The sequence below is a fragment of the Scyliorhinus canicula genome, chromosome 7 (genome assembly GCF_902713615.1).
Source record: "Scyliorhinus canicula chromosome 7, sScyCan1.1, whole genome shotgun sequence".
Classification (NCBI taxonomy): Eukaryota; Metazoa; Chordata; class Chondrichthyes; order Carcharhiniformes; family Scyliorhinidae; genus Scyliorhinus; species Scyliorhinus canicula.
In genome coordinates, this window is record NC_052152.1 from 8,789,420 (window position 1) to 8,805,406 (window position 15,987).

The 15,987-nt window shown below is 49.1% G+C and overlaps 1 protein-coding gene across 1 annotated transcript; it reads left to right on the top strand.

The window, feature by feature from the left end:
* The first annotated feature begins 540 nt into the window (after positions 1-540).
* LOC119968721 (lysozyme C, tracheal isozyme-like) lies at positions 541-15,336 on the top strand. The gene is made up of 4 exons (XM_038801352.1): positions 541-766; positions 4,045-4,218; positions 9,417-9,492; positions 15,108-15,336. Exons 1-4 carry the CDS (start codon positions 637-639, stop codon positions 15,172-15,174), a joined length of 447 nt encoding a protein of 148 aa, XP_038657280.1. The 5' UTR covers positions 541-636; the 3' UTR covers positions 15,175-15,336.
* The last annotated feature ends 651 nt before the right edge of the window (positions 15,337-15,987 follow it).

A 15,987-nucleotide genomic window follows, 5' to 3' on the forward strand; every position in this document is an offset into this window, starting at 1 on the left:
CTACTCAGTAGAGAAGATGTATGAAGCGAGGCATTTATAGCAGCATGTCAGATGGGAATAAAACTCTCCACTCAATATTTACTGTCAAGCCTGCCTTTGCCGCATTGGAGGACGAGCCCATTAATCAAGTTTCTCTAACGAATCACCTTTGTGGGTATGCCAACATTCAACATGATGATCCTTTTTACTGATCACCCAACACTAATCCCAGCCCCTATGCTGTTGTGAGTGACATCAGCCAACGAACACTAACCCCCACTTTTTCAGTGAGTAAATTACTCCACAACGTCTCAATCATTGCTCCCTCTCAGCTGGGCCTTTCTGGCCAATGCATCATATTTGTACCTTACTGCTCTGTGTAGCTGCCTGAAATGTTCCTGCTTGTCACTTCTCCTGAAGAGGTCTAAAAGAAATGAAGTCAGCCCTGAAATTCTTTTCATCCTCGCCTCCTATTGGAGTGTTTGCTAAGTCACGGCGTGACACCAAGAACTTGGCATTAATCCGACAAATTTAGTTTACCCTAGATTTGTTTTCCAGGCTCCTGTTTAATCAGGTGGATGGAACTGATAGCCACAGGCACGATCCTGTATAAAACTGCAACCTTAGCCAGACCCAAACACATCTCCTGCCAAGACGATGAAGACTCTGATTGTTCTCAGTGTCCTCCTCGCGGTCACCAGCGCCGAAATCCTTACGAGATGCCAGACGGCTAAAGCTATCAAGAATTCTGTACTGGCGAAATACACCAAGTACAGTGTGGCAGACTGTGAGTAATGCTCTCTGTTCAATTGAAACAATGTCAAATGCACTTGTAGTTCTGTCAGTCAGTGAGTCAATGCGTTCAATAGTTTGGCTTGGCGGGTATCTGAGCCTGCTCCAGGCTCTGTAAATTGATCTTAGCCAAACTCCAGTTGGTCTTGAGACTGATAGAAGAGGCAGGGGGAATCATTGAGGGTTCCCACCATTGATCCCTTCTCTCCAAGGCCCCTTGCGCATATTCGTAGAGTGATTAATCACTGACGGGTGATTTGTACTATTGTTTGCTCTTTGGATTAGCTAACCAATAATTCCCTCACTCCTGCCCTTTCACCATAATCCTTCCATACTTCCCCCTTCACCCATCCATCCAATTCCTTTTGGAAGGTCATTATTGATCTCTTTCCAATATCCTTTCTCGCCGCTCTTTCAGGCACTAACAAGGAGCTGTGAAGCAATAGTGCTACCCACTGCGCTACCATGCCGTAAATCGGCAGATAATCACTTGCAACGGCTTTTCTTTCCACCCCTGCATGGTTAGCTCTGGTATGACCAACGATCTACTGTTGGCCAAGTCCACATGCTCATCAACATCTAGAAATCTGTTCATTTGTGCATGGAGGGTGCTGGCTCCCAGCTCGATCTCATCACTCCTCTCTCTCTTAATCCTTCCAATGTCCCAAACAGTATGGGACAAGCAGTTATTTCCTCTAATTGTGCATTGGGAAGACAAACCATTTTTTTGTCCTCACAACAACTTTAAAAAAAAATTATTCCTGGGATGTGGCTGGGCCAGCTTTCATTGCCATCTGAGCGGTTTGCTCGGCCAATGCATCACCCTGCATCTCTGAATTACTCGTCCAGTGACAATCCCACCACACCACAACCTCCCCACAGCTACCAACTCCCCCCTTCCAATAGTGACCATCTGAGGTTGAAGCAGACTGCTTACAACCTTTGATGCCATATTTGACCCCGAGATCAACTGCCCAACCAGATACCCACACTATCACAATGTCTGTCTATTTCCACCTCACCCAACCAACTACACCACTGCCTCCGTTCATCTGTAGCTGAACCATTTATCCATGTAGGAACTAGGACTTGTCTTCCCCAACGTACTCCTGGTTGGCCGCCATATTCTACCCTCCGCCAACCTAATGCCATTCAAGCTCTGCTGCGATGTGTTCACTCCCTCACCTTTCCCTGCTCGCCTCCCTACCTTCGCCCACAGATAAGCAATGTCTTAATTTGAAAATTCTCATATTTGTTTTCAAACCCCTCTATGGCCTCACCCCTCCCTATCTCTGTCATCCCCTCCAACCTTCCAAGGTAATTATGTTATTCTTCTGTGGAGCGCCGTCGGAAGCCCGGGCCGGAACCTTGTGAAGTATTTGGGATGACACACTCCAAAAATTACAGAACCAGTTACAGTTTTGAAATTGTGTCAGACTCTCTCTCAGCAATGTTACCAGTGAAACTTTTAATCCAAAGGGTTGCAACATACATGATAACATAGGCTGAGACCGCGCAGATGAATCTTAAAACTCTCATGTATTGCGTCTGAATTAGAGGAACAGGCACTAGAAATTAACACGCAGAACTGCTTAATCTTTGACACAGATTTAAGTTTAACAGTTGTAGGATATGAGCAGAAAATACTAGAAATCCGTCCAGCAGGCCAAGTAGCATCTACTGACTATTTGCAACATTTCTGATTTCTGTCATTTGGTGCAGCATGTTTTCGGCCACCCCGACTTGGAAATATATCGCCGTTCCATTCCTGGCGTTGGGTCAAAATCCCGGAACTCACTCCCTAGGGGCAATGTGGGTGCACCTACACCACATGGACTGCAACGGTTCAAGAAGGCAGCTGAGGGCGGCACGGCGGCGCAGTGGTTAGCACTGCTGCCTCACAAAGCCAAGGACCCGGGTTCAATCCCAGTCCTGGGTCACTGTCCGTGTGAAGTTTGCATATTCTCCTCCTGCCTGCTTGGGTCTCACCCCCACAACACAAAGATGCGCAGGGTAGGTGGATTGGCCATGTTAAATTGCCCCTTAATTGCAAATAGAAAAATAAAAACACTTTTTAAAAAGAAGGCAGTTCACCACCGCCTTCTCAAGGGCAACTAGTTCATAAGATATAGGAGGAGAGGCCCACCAGAGTGGGTTACGCATGGTCCAACACAGTGGGGCCTGGCAGGTAAGTCGGCTGGGGTGGTCCTCGGGTGGGCGCAGGGGGATCCGACCCCGGGGTGGGGGGGGGAAGGGGGGGGGGGGGCACGGTGGCCTGGCCCGCAATTGGGGCCCACCGATCTGTGGTCGGGCCTGTGCTGTGGGGGTACTTCTTTCTTCCGTGCCAGCCCCTGTAGGGCTCCGCCATGGCTGGCGCGGAGAAGAGAACACAACGCATGCACCAAAATAAGCCGGGCAGTCTGCGCATGCATGGAACCACGCTGGCGGTTCCACGCATGCGCAAGATCACGCCGGCCCTTCGGCGCATGCGCAAACTCACGCAGTCGCTTCGCTGCCGGCTGGAGTGGTGCCAACTCCTCCGGCGTCAACCTAGTCTCCGAAAGTCCAGAGAATTCCGGACTTTCGGGGGCTGTTGGCACCGGAGTGGTTGGCGCCGGTTCTCCCGCCGGCGTGGGGCCTTAGTTGCCAGAAGCGAGAATCCCGCTGTATGTATGCTGTGATTGTGAACCTGCCTCCACGAGCAGCGCTCCGAAAGCTTGTGATTTCAAATGAACCTGTTGAACTTTAACCGGGTGAGACCTCTTACCATTACCACATTGGTCTTTGAAGGAGTTTGCCGAGTGTAAATGAGTTGCCATTTTTCTAACATTACACAGTGACTACACTTCAAAGAATTGGTTGTAAAGTGCTTTGAGATGTCTGGGTGTCACAAAAGGTGCGATGTAAATGCAAGTCTATCTTTAGTTACCCCATTTACGTCGAAGTCATAGCAGTGGAACATGAGAATCCCGGTGGAAATTCACCTCGAAAAACAATGGGTGGAATTTTCCATTGGCACAGGCGGCTCATCCACCATTGACCGCCGACAGGGTCTACCAGTCCCGTCAATGCCAAGTATATTTTGCATGGCTCACCTGTGTTGCTGCTGGGGAACCCATTGTGGGGGAATCGCCCCCCCCCCCCCCCCCAGCAAGAAGGCCCGGAAAATTCAGCCAAACCTTCATTATACTTTCCTCGGTGTTCGCCGCGTAGTGGGAATCACAACTGTGTTTGCCACATGTTCTAACCTACAGCGTCTTATGTTCATTTTAGGGGTGTGTTTGATCAAGCATGCGAGTAACTACAACACGTTGGCAGTCGGTCATGACTCAAAGGATGGGAAATCCTTTTCAACAAACTACGGGCTCTTTCAAATCAGCAGCAAATGGTGGTGCAACAATGGAAAGACTCCAAATTCTTCAAATGGCTGTGGGATACAATGCACTGGTACGTGAAGCAACAATGTTAGTCTCAGATCTACTTATCAGGAGACGTAATTTAACACTGGGCATAATCATTAATCTAGTTTGCACCTCGCCCAAACTTCATTCACACCGACTTAAATTGACAAATAAAGTTAACACGGTGTAATGTGCTCTGCCAATTCAGGGTCACGCTTGCTAGAAGCAACAATCAATCTGCCTTGGTATCTTGGTCAACATTTTTCACTCTACCAATAAAAAATGGACAGATTAACTGGCCATTTGCCCAATTGAGGTTGAGGAACGCATATGTATATAATGCCTAACATGTTATCCTACCTTGGGGGATGAGTAATGGTGGTAATGGCATTAGACTAGCAATCCAGAGACCCGTTTTAACGTTCTCGGGATAACCTCAAATTACTGCTGATGCTGGAATCTGAAACCTAAACAGAAAATACTGAACAATCTCGGCAGGTCTGACAGCATCTGTGGAGAGAGAAGGGAGCTAACATTTCGCGTCTGCATTACTCTTTGTCAAAGTTAGACAGAACTGGAAATGGGGTCAGATTTATGCTGTTGGGAGTGGAGGGAGGGTGGGAAGGGCATGGAGCTGCACTCCACCCCCTTGGCCCAATCCTGACTTTGTCATCAAACCCGCCAAAAGGAGTGGGGTTGTTGTTGTCTGGCGCACTGACTTCTACCTTGCAGAGTCTGAGCACCAAATTTCAGACACTTCCCCCTACTTCCCTCGAGACCTTGATCCCAACACTGAAGATCAAGCCATTGTTTTCAGGACTGTCACTGACCTCATCTTCTCTGGAGATCTTCTCTTCTCAGCTTCCAACCTCATCATTTCCCAAAACTGGACAGCCGCCTCTACTTCCTCCAAAAATCCACAAACAGGCTGTCCCGGTTGACCCATTGTGTCAGCCTGTTCCTGCCCCACTGAACTCATTTCATCCTATCTTTACTCCATTCTCTCTCCTCTTGTCCACTTCCTTCCCACCTACATCCATGATTCCTCCGATGCCCGACATCACATCAACAACTTCCAGTTCACCGGCCCTAACCGCCTCCTCTTTACCGTGGATGTCAAACCCCTCTACACCCTCCATTCCCCACCAGGATGTCCAATCCCTCTAAAATCTCCATTCCCCACCAGGATGTCCAATCCCTCTACACCCTCCATCCCCACCAGGATGTCCAATCCCTCTACACCCTCCATCCCCACCAGGATGTCCAATCCCTCTACACCCTCCATTCCCCACCAGGATGTCCAATCCCTCTACACCCTCCATTCCCCACCAGGATGTCCAATCCCTCTACACCCTCCATCCCCACCAGGATGTCCAATCCCTCTATGTCTCCATTCCCCACCAGGATGTCCAATCCCTCTACACCCTCCATTCCCCACCAGGATGTCCAATCCCTCTACACCCTCCATTCCCCACCAGGATGTCCAATCCCTCTACACCCTCCATCCCCACCAGGATGTCCAATCCCTCTAAAATCTCCATTCCCCACCAGGATGTCCAATCCCTCTACACCCTCCATTCCCCACCAGGATGTCCAATCCCTCTACACCCTCCATTCCCCACCAGGATGTCCAATCCCTCTACACCCTCCATTCCCCACCAGGATGTCCAATCCCTCTACACCCTCCATTCCCCACCAGGATGTCCAATCCCTCTACACCCTCCATTCCCCACCAGGACGTCCAATCCCTCTATGTCTCCATTCCCCACCAGGATGTCAAACCCCTCTACACCCTCCATTCCCCACCAGGATGTCCAATCCCTCTATGTCTCCATTCCCCACCAGGATGTCCAATCCCTCTATGTCTCCATTCCCCACCAGGATGTCCAATCCCTCTATGTCTCCATTCCCCACCAGGATGTCCAATCCCTCTATGTCTCCATTCCCCACCAGGATGTCCAATCCCTCTATGTCTCCATTCCCCACCAGGATGTCCAATCCCTCTACAACCTCCATTCCCCACCAGGACGTCCAATCCCTCTATGTCTCCATTCCCCACCAGGATGTCCAATCCCTCTATATCTCCATTCCCCACCAGGATGTCCAATCCCTCTACACCCTCCATTCCCCACCAGGATGTCCAATCCCTCTAAAATCTCCATTCCCCACCAGGATGTCCAATCCCTCTACAGCCTCCATTCCCCACCAGGACGTCCAATCCCTCTATGTCTCCATTCCCCACCAGGATGTCAAACCCCTCTACACCCTCCATTCCCCACCAGGATGTCCAATCCCTCTAAAACCTCCATTCCCCACCAGGATGTCAAACCCCTCTACACCCTCCATTCCCCACCAGGATGTCCAATCCCTCTACACCCTCCATCCCCACCAGGATGTCAAACCCCTCTACACCCTCCATTCCCCACCAGGATGTCCAATCCCTCTACACCCTCCATCCCCACCAGGATGTCAAACCCCTCTACACCCTCCATTCCCCACCAGGATGTCCAATCCCTCTACAACCTCCATTCCCCACCAGGACGTCCAATCCCTCTATGTCTCCATTCCCCACCAGGATGTCCAATCCCTCTACAACCTCCATTCCCCACCAGGACGTCCAATCCCTCTATGTCTCCATTCCCCACCAGGATGTCCAATCCCTCTATATCTCCATTCCCCACCAGGATGTCCAATCCCTCTACAACCTCCATTCCCCACCAGGATGTCCAATCCCTCTAAAATCTCCATTCCCCACCAGGATGTCCAATCCCTCTACAACCTCCATTCCCCACCAGGATGTCCAATCCCTCTATACCTCCATTCCCCACCAGGATGTCCAATCCCTCTATATCTCCATTTGCCACCAGGATGTCCAATCCCTCTATATCTCCATTCGCCACCAGGATGTCCAATCCCTCTATGTCTCCATTCCCCACCAGGATGTCCAATCCCTCTATACCCCCATTCCCCACCAGGATGTCCAATCCATCTATGTCTCCATTCCCCACCAGGATGTCCAATCCCTCTATACCCCCATTCCCCACCAGGATGTCCAATCCCTCTATGTCTCCATTCCCCACCAGGATGTCCAATCCCTCTAACCCCCATTCCCCACCAGGATGTCCAATCCCTCTATGTCTCCATTCCCCACCAGGATGTCCAATCCCTCTATATCTCCATTCCCCACCAGGATGTCCAATCCCTCTACAACCTCCACTCCCCACCACAATGTCCAATCCCTCCATATCTCCATTCCTCACCAGTGTGGTCTGCGATCTCTCTGCTTATTCCTTGAGCAGAGACCTGATCAATCCCCATTCACCACCACTCTCTCCCGTCTGGCTGAACTTGTCCGCTCACTCAACAATTTCTCCTTTAACTTGTCTCACTTCCTCCAAACCAAAGGTGTGGCTATGGGTATCCGCATGGGTCCCAGTTTTTCCTGTCTCTTTATGGGTATGTGGAAAGATCCTTGTTCCAGTCCTACTCTGGCCCTCTCCCACAACTCTTTTATCGATACATCGACATCTGAATCGCTGCTGCTTCATGCTCGCATCTGGACCTAGAAAAACGTTTTAATTTTGCTTCCAATTTCCACCCCTCTCTGACCTTCTCCAACAATTCCCTTCCCTTCTTTGACCTTTCTATCTCCATTTCTGGGGATAGACTGTCCATGGGCATCCATTACAAACCCACCGGCTCCAACAGCTACCTCAACTACATTTCTTCACACCCTACATCCTGTAAGGGCTCCATCCCATTCTCCCAGTCCCTTCGCCTCCATCGCACCTGTTCCAATGATGCCATTTTCCAAAATGGTGCTGCTGACATGTCTTTATTCCTTAATCGTGGTTTCTCATCCACTGTGGTTAACAGGGCTCTCAACCGTGTCCGATCCATCTCCCGGACCTCTACTCTCATCCTTTCCCCTGCCTCCCAGACCAGGATAGAGTCCCCCTCGCCCTCACTTTTCATCCCACCAAAGAATCATTCTCTGCCAGCTCCGCCAACTCCAGCATGATGCCACCACCAAACACATCTTCCAGTTACTGCCCCCTGACAGCATTCTGCAGGGACCGTTCCCACCAGGATACCTTGGTCCATTCCTCCATCACCTCCAACATCTGACCCTTTTCCTACGGCACCTTCCCATACAATCAGAGAAGGTGCAACACCTGCCCCTTTACCTCCTCCCAGATCACCATCCAAGGGTCTAAATATTCGTTTCGAGTGAGGCAATGCTTCACGTGCACCTCCTTCAATTTGGTCTATTTCATTTGGTGTGCTCAATGTGGTCCACTCTATATTGGAGAGACTAAACGCAGACTGGGTCACCGCTTTGCAGAACACCTTCGGTTCGTCCGCAAGAACCCAGACCTTCCTGTTGCTGCCATTTCAACTCCCCGTCCTACTCTCACGTCCACATGTCCGCCCTTGGCCTGCTGCAATGTTCCAGTGGGGGGAACAGCACCTCATCTTCTGATTCGGCATGTTATCTCCAGTTTTGACAAAAGGTCGTCCAGTCTCAAAACGTCAGCTCCTTTCTCTCTCCTCAGTTACTGTCAGACCTGCTGAGATCGACCAGCATTTGCTGCTTTTGTTGTTGAAGTTCTCGGGACATGTGTACAAAGTCCACCAGACCATGCACCGCAGTAACGCACCAACTGCACCGACCCCCGATACCCTGGCTACCCACACCCGCCCCCCACACACCTGCCCATGTTACATCAGATATAGTGACAAACACATTCCACCCTGGGCCTTTGTACGACATGCTCACATACATCTCATTGCCGTGTCTTTCCCACAGCGACTGAATCTCATGTGGATTAATTACATGAGAAATTCCTCATGGTCATTTCAATTATGTGATGAATGCTCGTTGCCTTGAAAGATGCCTATTTTTGATTCCTCTATTTATGTTTAAGCAACAATGGTGGGACATGAGAATCTCCATAGAAATTCACCTCAAAGGTACAGTGTGAACGACTCCAAATAATTTCTCATGTAACTAATCCCCCGTAAATGGGGCCCCGTACTTTACAATGCAGGATGCATTTTGTCTCCCTCCTTCATTGTTGTTCCCATATTCACCACACATATAACTGCCCCCTGCCACTTACACGTCCATCCCCACACCAGTCTTCAAACATGAACCACTGGACTTCAATGCCACAGGCACCACTCTTTGAAAAATGCCCTTGGGACATTTTAGAAATGATCACATTTCTTTTCCCAATACAGATCTCATGAGTGACAACTTGAAAGCGAGCATTGACTGTGCCTCAATCATCGTGGCCCAAAAGGGAATGGAGGCCTGGTAAGTTCAAGTTTTGATCTTCTCTCTCTCTCTCTCTGTGTAATAAATTAATGGACGACAATTGAGTGAAGAATTGCTGCTATTTTCTATATCGAGTGTACAAATACTATAATGATATACATCTCAGTATTAAATACACATTTTAGGTATCAGTCAGGGTGTGTTATCGAGTGTGTGACAGTGAGGGTGTGTTATAGAGAGTGTCACAGTGAGGGTGTGTTATAGAGAGTGTCACAGTGAGGGTGTGTTATAGAGAGTGTCACAGTGAGTGTGTTATAGAGAGTGTCACAGTGAGAGTGTGTTATAGAGAGTGTCACAGTGAGGGTGTGTTATATAGAGTGTTACAGTGAGGGTGTGTTATAGAGAGTGTCACAGTGAGAGTGTGTTATAGAGAGTGTTACAGTGAGGGTGTGTTATAGAGAGTGTCACAGTGAGGGTGTGTTATAGAGGGTGTGACAGTGAGGGTGTGTTATAGAGAGTGTCACAGTGAGGGTGTGTTATAGAGAGTGTCACAGTGAGTGTGTTATAGAGAATGTCACAGTGAGGGTGTGTTATAGAGAGTGTCACAGTGAGGGTGTGTTATAGAGAGTGTCACAGTGAGAGTGTGTTATAGAGAGTGTTACAGTGAGGGTGTGTTATAGAGAGTGTCACAGTGAGAGTGTGTTATAGAGAGTGTCACAGTGAGGGAGTGTTATAGAGAGTGTCACCGTGAGGGTGTGTTATAGAGAGTGTCACAGTGAGGGTGTGTTATAGAGAGTGTCACAGTGAGGGAGTGTTATAGAGAGTGTTACAGTGAGAGTGTTATGGAGACTGTTAGTGTCACAGTGAGTGTGTGTTCTAGAGAGTGTGACAGTGAGGGTGTGTTATAGAGAGTGTCACAGTGAGTGTGTGTTCTAGAGAGTGTCACAGTGAGGGTGTGTTATAGAGAGTGTCACAGTGAGGGTGTGTTATAGAGAGTGTCACAGTGAGTGTGTGTTATAGAGAGTGTGACAGTGAGGGTGTGTTATAGAGAGTGTGACAGTGAGGGTGTGTTATAGAGAGTGTCACAGTGAGTGTGTGTTATCGGCAGTGTCACAGTGAGTGTGTGTTATCGGCAGTGTCGCAGTGAGGGTGTGTTATAGAGAGTGTCACAGTGAGGGTGTGTTATAGAGAGTGTCACAGTGAGGGTGTGTTATAGAGAGTGTCACAGTGAGAGTGTGTTATAGAGAGTGTCACAGTGAGGATGTGTTATAGAGAGTGTCACAGTGAGAGTGTGTTATAGAGAGTGTCACAGTGAGTGTGTGTTATAGAGAGTGTCACAGTGAGGGTGTGTTATAGAGAGTGTCACAGTGAGTGTGTGTTATAGAGAGTGTCACAGTGAGTGTGTGTTCTAGAGAGTGTCACAGTGAGGTTGTGTTATCGAGAGTGTGACAGCGAGGGTGTGTTATAGAGAGTGTGTGTTATAGAGAGTGTTACAGTGAGGGTGTTATAGAGAGTGTTACAGTGAGGGTGTGTTATAGAGAGTGTGACAGCGAGGGTGTGTTATAGAGAGTGTGTGTTATAGAGAGTGTTACAGTGAGGGTGTTATAGAGAGTGTTACAGTGAGGATGTGTTATAGAGAGTGTCACAGTGTATGTGTTATAGAGAGTGTCACAGTGAGGGTGTGTTATAGAGAGTGTCACAGTGAGGGTGTGTTATAGAGAGTGTCACAGTGAGGGTGTGTTATAGAGAGTGTCACACTGAGGGTGTGTTATAGAGAGTGTCACAGTGTATGTGTTATAGAGAGTGTCACAGTGAGGGTGTGTTATAGAGAGTGTCACAGTGAGGGTGTGTTATAGAGAGTGTCACGGTGAGGGTGTGTTATAGAGAGTGTTACAGTGAGAGTGTGTTATAGAGAATGTCACAGTGAGGGTGTGTTATAGAGAGTGTTACAGTGAGGGTGTTATGGAGACGGGTAGCGTCACAGTGAGGGTGTTATGGAGACGGGTAGCGTCACAGTGAGGGTGTTATGGAGACGGGTAGCTTCACAGTGAGGGTGTTATGGAGACGGGTAGCGTCACAGTGAGGGTGTTATGGAGACGGGTAGCGTCACAGTGAGGGTGTTATGGAGACGGGTAGCATCACAGTGAGGGTGTTATGGAGACGGGTAGCGTCACAGTGAGGGTGTGTTATAGAGTGTCACAGTGAGGATGTGTTATAGAGAGTGTCACAGTGAGGGTGTGTTATAGAGAGTGTCACAGTGAGGGTGTGTTATAGAGAGTGTCACAGTGAGGGTGTGTTACAGAGAGTGTGATAGTGAGGGTGTGTTATAGAGAGTGTGACAGTGAGAGTGTGTTATAGAGAGTGTCACAGTGAGAGTGTGTTATCGAGAGTGTCACAGTGAGGGTGTGTTATAGAGAGTGTCACAGTGAGGGTGTGTTATAGAGAGTGTCACAGTGAGGGTGTGTTATAGAGAGTGTCACGGTGAGGGTGTGTTATAGAGAGTGTTACAGTGAGGGTGTGTTATAGAGAGTGTCACGGTGAGGGTGTGTTATAGAGAGTGTTACAGTGAGAGTGTGTTATAGAGAGTGTCACAGTGAGAGTGTTATGGAGACGGGTAGCGTCACAGTGAGGGTGTTATGGAGATGGGTAGCGTCACAGTGAGGGTGTTATGGAGACGGGTAGCGTCACAGTGAGGGTGTTATGGAGATGGGTAGCGTCACAGTGAGGGTGTTATGGAGACGGGTAGCGTCACAGTGAGGGTGTTATGGAGACGGGTAGCGTCACAGTGAGGGTGTTATGGAGACGGGTAGCATCACAGTGAGGGTGTTATGGAGATGGGTAGCGTCACAGTGAGGGTGTTATGGAGACGGGTAGCGTCACAGTGAGGGTGTTATGGAGACGGGTAGCGTCACAGTGAGGGTGTTATGGAGACGGGTAGCGTCACAGTGAGGGTGTTATGGAGACGGGTAGCATCACAGTGAGGGTGTTATGGAGACGGGTAGCGTCACAGTAAGGGTGTTATGGAGACGGGTAGCGTCACAGTGAGGGTGTGTTATAGAGAGTGTCACAGTGAGAGTGTGTTATAGAGTGTCACAGTGAGGATGTGTTATAGAGAGTGTCACAGTGAGGGTGTGTTATAGAGAGTGTCACAGTGAGGGTGTGTTATAGAGAGTGTCACAGTGAGGGTGTGTTATAGAGAGTGTCACAGTGAGGGTGTGTTATAGAGAGTGTTACAGTGAGAGTGTGTTATAGAGAGTGTCACAGTGAGGGTGTGTTATAGAGAGTGTCACAGTGAGGGTGTGTTATAGAGAGTGTCACGGTGAGGGTGTGTTATAGAGAGTGTCACAGTGAGGGTGTGTTATAGAGAGTGTTACAGTGAGAGTGTGTTATAGAGAGTGTCACAGTGAGAGTGTTATGGAGAGTGTCGCAGTGAGAGTGTGTTATAGAGAGTGTTACAGTGAGAGTGTTATGGAGACGGGTAGCGTCACAGTGAGAGTGTGTTATAGAGAGTGTGACAGTGAGGGTGTGTTATAGAGAGTGTAACAGTGAGAGTGTTATGGAGAGTGTCGCAGTGAGGGTGTGTTATAGAGAGTGTTACAGTGAGAGTGTTATGGAGACGGGTAGCGTCACAGTGAGGGTGTTATGGAGACGGGTAGTGTCACAGTGAGGGTGTTATGGAGACGGGTAGTGTCACAGTGAGGGTGTTATGGATACGGGTAGCGTCACAGTGAGGGTGTTATGGAGACGGGTAGTGTCACAGTGAGAGTGTTATGGAGACGGGTAGCGTCACAGTGAGGGTGTTATGGAGACGGGTAGCGTCACAGTGAGAGTGTTATGGGGACTGTTAGCGTCACAGTGAGGGTGTTATGGAGACGGGTAGCGTCACAGTGAGGGTGTGTTATAGAGACAGTGAGGGTGTTATGGAGACGGGTAGCGTCACAGTGAGAGTGTTATGGAGACGGGTAGTGTCACAGTGAGGGTGTTATGGAGACGGGTAGTGTCACAGTGAGGGTGTTATGGAGACGGGTAGTGTCACAGTGAGGGTGTTATGGAGACGGGTAGTGTCACAGTGAGAGTGTTATGGGGACTGTTAGCGTCACAGTGAGAGTGTTATGGGGACTGTTAGCGTCACAGTGAGGGTGTGTTATAGAGAGTGTGACAGTGAGAGTGTGTTATAGAGAGTGTCACAGTGAGGGTGTGTTATAGAGAGTGTCACAGTGAGAGTGTTATGGAGACGGGTAGTGTCACAGTGAGGGTGTTATGGAGACGGGTAGCGTCACAGTGAGGGTGTTATGGAGACGGGTAGCGTCACAGTGAGAGTGTGTTATAGAGAGTGTGACAGTGAGAGTGTGTTATAGAGAGTGTCACAGTGAGGGTGCGTTATAGAGAGTGTCACAGTGAGAGTGTTATGGAGACGGGTAGCGTCACAGTGAGGGTGTTATGGAGACGGGTAGCGTCACAGTGAGGGTGTTATGGAGACGGGTAGCGTCACAGTGAGATAGGCGGCCTGGCTACTAGACCACCCAGAGCAACCTGACACAGACACAGGGAGAACGTGCAGACTCCGCACAGACTGTGGCCCAAGCAGGAATGGAAGCCGGGTCCCTGGCGCTGTGAAGCAACAGTGCTAATCACTGCACTACCATGCTAACCTCCACAAAGGTGTCGCAGCACAGTAGCATAGGTAGCAACACGGTAGCATAGTGGGCAGCACAGTTGCTTCACAGTTCCATGGTCCCAGGTTTGATTCCCCGCTTCGGTCACTGTCTGTGTGGAGTCTGCACGTTCTCCCCGTGTCAGTGTGGGTTTTCCCTCCGGGAGCTCCGGTTTCCTCCCACAGTCCAATGATGTGCGGGTTAGGTGGATTGGCCGTGATAAATTGTCCATAGTGTCCAAAAAAAAATGTTACGTGGGGGTTACTGGGTTACGGGGATAAGGTAGATACGTAGGGTGCTCTTTGTAAGGGCTGGTGCAGACTCGATGGGCCGAATGGATTGGCCACCTTCTGCACTGTAAATTCTATGTTTCTATAAAGGGTAGAGAAACAATGTACAGGTATAATGACGCAGACGAGACTGATGGTCAACATAATATAGATTATTTACAAGCTTTTACAAGGGTCTGTGTAATGCAGCATCTCACTCCCAGTGCAATCCTGGGACAATCTATCTCACCAGGCCCTGATCTGGGCCTGTTTTTAACCTTTGCTCAGAGCCAGCCCCAGGTGGTAGGCCTCCGCCCTCTAACTGGGGATCCCATAAGCCACGCGTCCCACAGGAAGATCAATGAAGGCTTCCTTACGGCCCTCCTGGGGATTATGACAAAAGGGGGTTCTGGTGAAGGAGCAGGGCAGTGGATCCAATTGGAAGCTGCAGGGTTAAGGCAGGGGAGTGGGGACGAGGGGACTTGCGGAGAACTGGTACGGACACAATAGGCTGAATGGCCTCAGCAACAGGCACGGGTACCATTAAAGCTTCCAGAATTAGGTTATGTCTGGGTGTCTTCACACTCTGAAGAGACAAGCACCTCAGGAGAGGAGGTTGGGGGCGGGGGGGGGGGGGGGGGGGGGGACCTTGAGTGTCAGGGAAAGATAAATTAATAAATAAATATTGCTTTTCTCTGACTGATCTGTTTCTGACGCTTGCGTTTTGCAGGAGCAGCTGGGTTGAAAACTGCATGGGAAAATGGATCAATTATTACTCCTACTTTTGCTACTTGTAAAGATGGAGGAGATTCTGATGATCAAACCCACTCGCTGCCACACCTCGCGTAGCGTGGGACTCTTCCAATAGCTCGCTCTGCATTGTTACGATGGCGGGACGGCCGCAGTAAAGGAAGCCTTCTGTCACAGCTCGTTAAAATAAATGTATGAAAATATCAAAATATCTAGTGTTGCATTCTATTGACTGATTTAGATGATTCTGGATGTGAATGAGCCGTTTGGGATGCGGTTGTTCGACTCAGAGGGTTTCCTGTGCCTGGTGGCTCATGGGTAAAAGTAACAACTAATGTCTATCTCCATAGTTAACTTTTCCCAGAAAAGGTGGCGATCCTGTTGCCTCTCCATGTCAAACATGGCTGACCAGGAGACCCTCCCACTCTTATCACCTGCCGTAGAGATTTTGCAAAGATATTGCGGTAATCTGAAAATCTATAGTTTATGAAGAGTAGTGGCAAAATGCAGAGAATTGACTCCAACCTGAGCACAGATTTAGTGTTCCAGGCTGCAGATCCTTATTTAAGGATGTGGAAATGGAGGGGGAATTACAATGTTGATAAAAACCACAAATACCAGAGTAGAATGGGAGAATCTCATTCAGGGTGATTCCAATCCTCTTCCAGAGCCTACTGGACCATCATTTCACCAGACACGTGTTTCCGATATGAATCTAGGCTTTAATCGACTTACTTCAGAGCCAGCCTGTTACCCGGGAACTCAGGCTGACTCTGGACAAGGGTATTTATACAGCTGCACTAGGGGGAGGAGTCGTGGGCGGAGCCAAGAGTGGAGCCCAGTACAAGTTCCTGAGCACT

Excerpts from the sequence above, each read along its gene's own strand:
- LOC119968721 (XM_038801352.1), top strand. The coding sequence starts at position 637 with ATGAAGACTCTGATTGTTCTCAGTGTCCTCCTCGCGGTCACCAGCGCC. Across the intron at positions 767-4,044 it reads CAAGTACAGTGTGGCAGACT|GGGTGTGTTTGATCAAGCAT; the intron begins GTGAGTAATGCT and ends TGTTCATTTTAG. Across the intron at positions 9,493-15,107 it reads CAAAAGGGAATGGAGGCCTG|GAGCAGCTGGGTTGAAAACT; the intron begins GTAAGTTCAAGT and ends TGCGTTTTGCAG.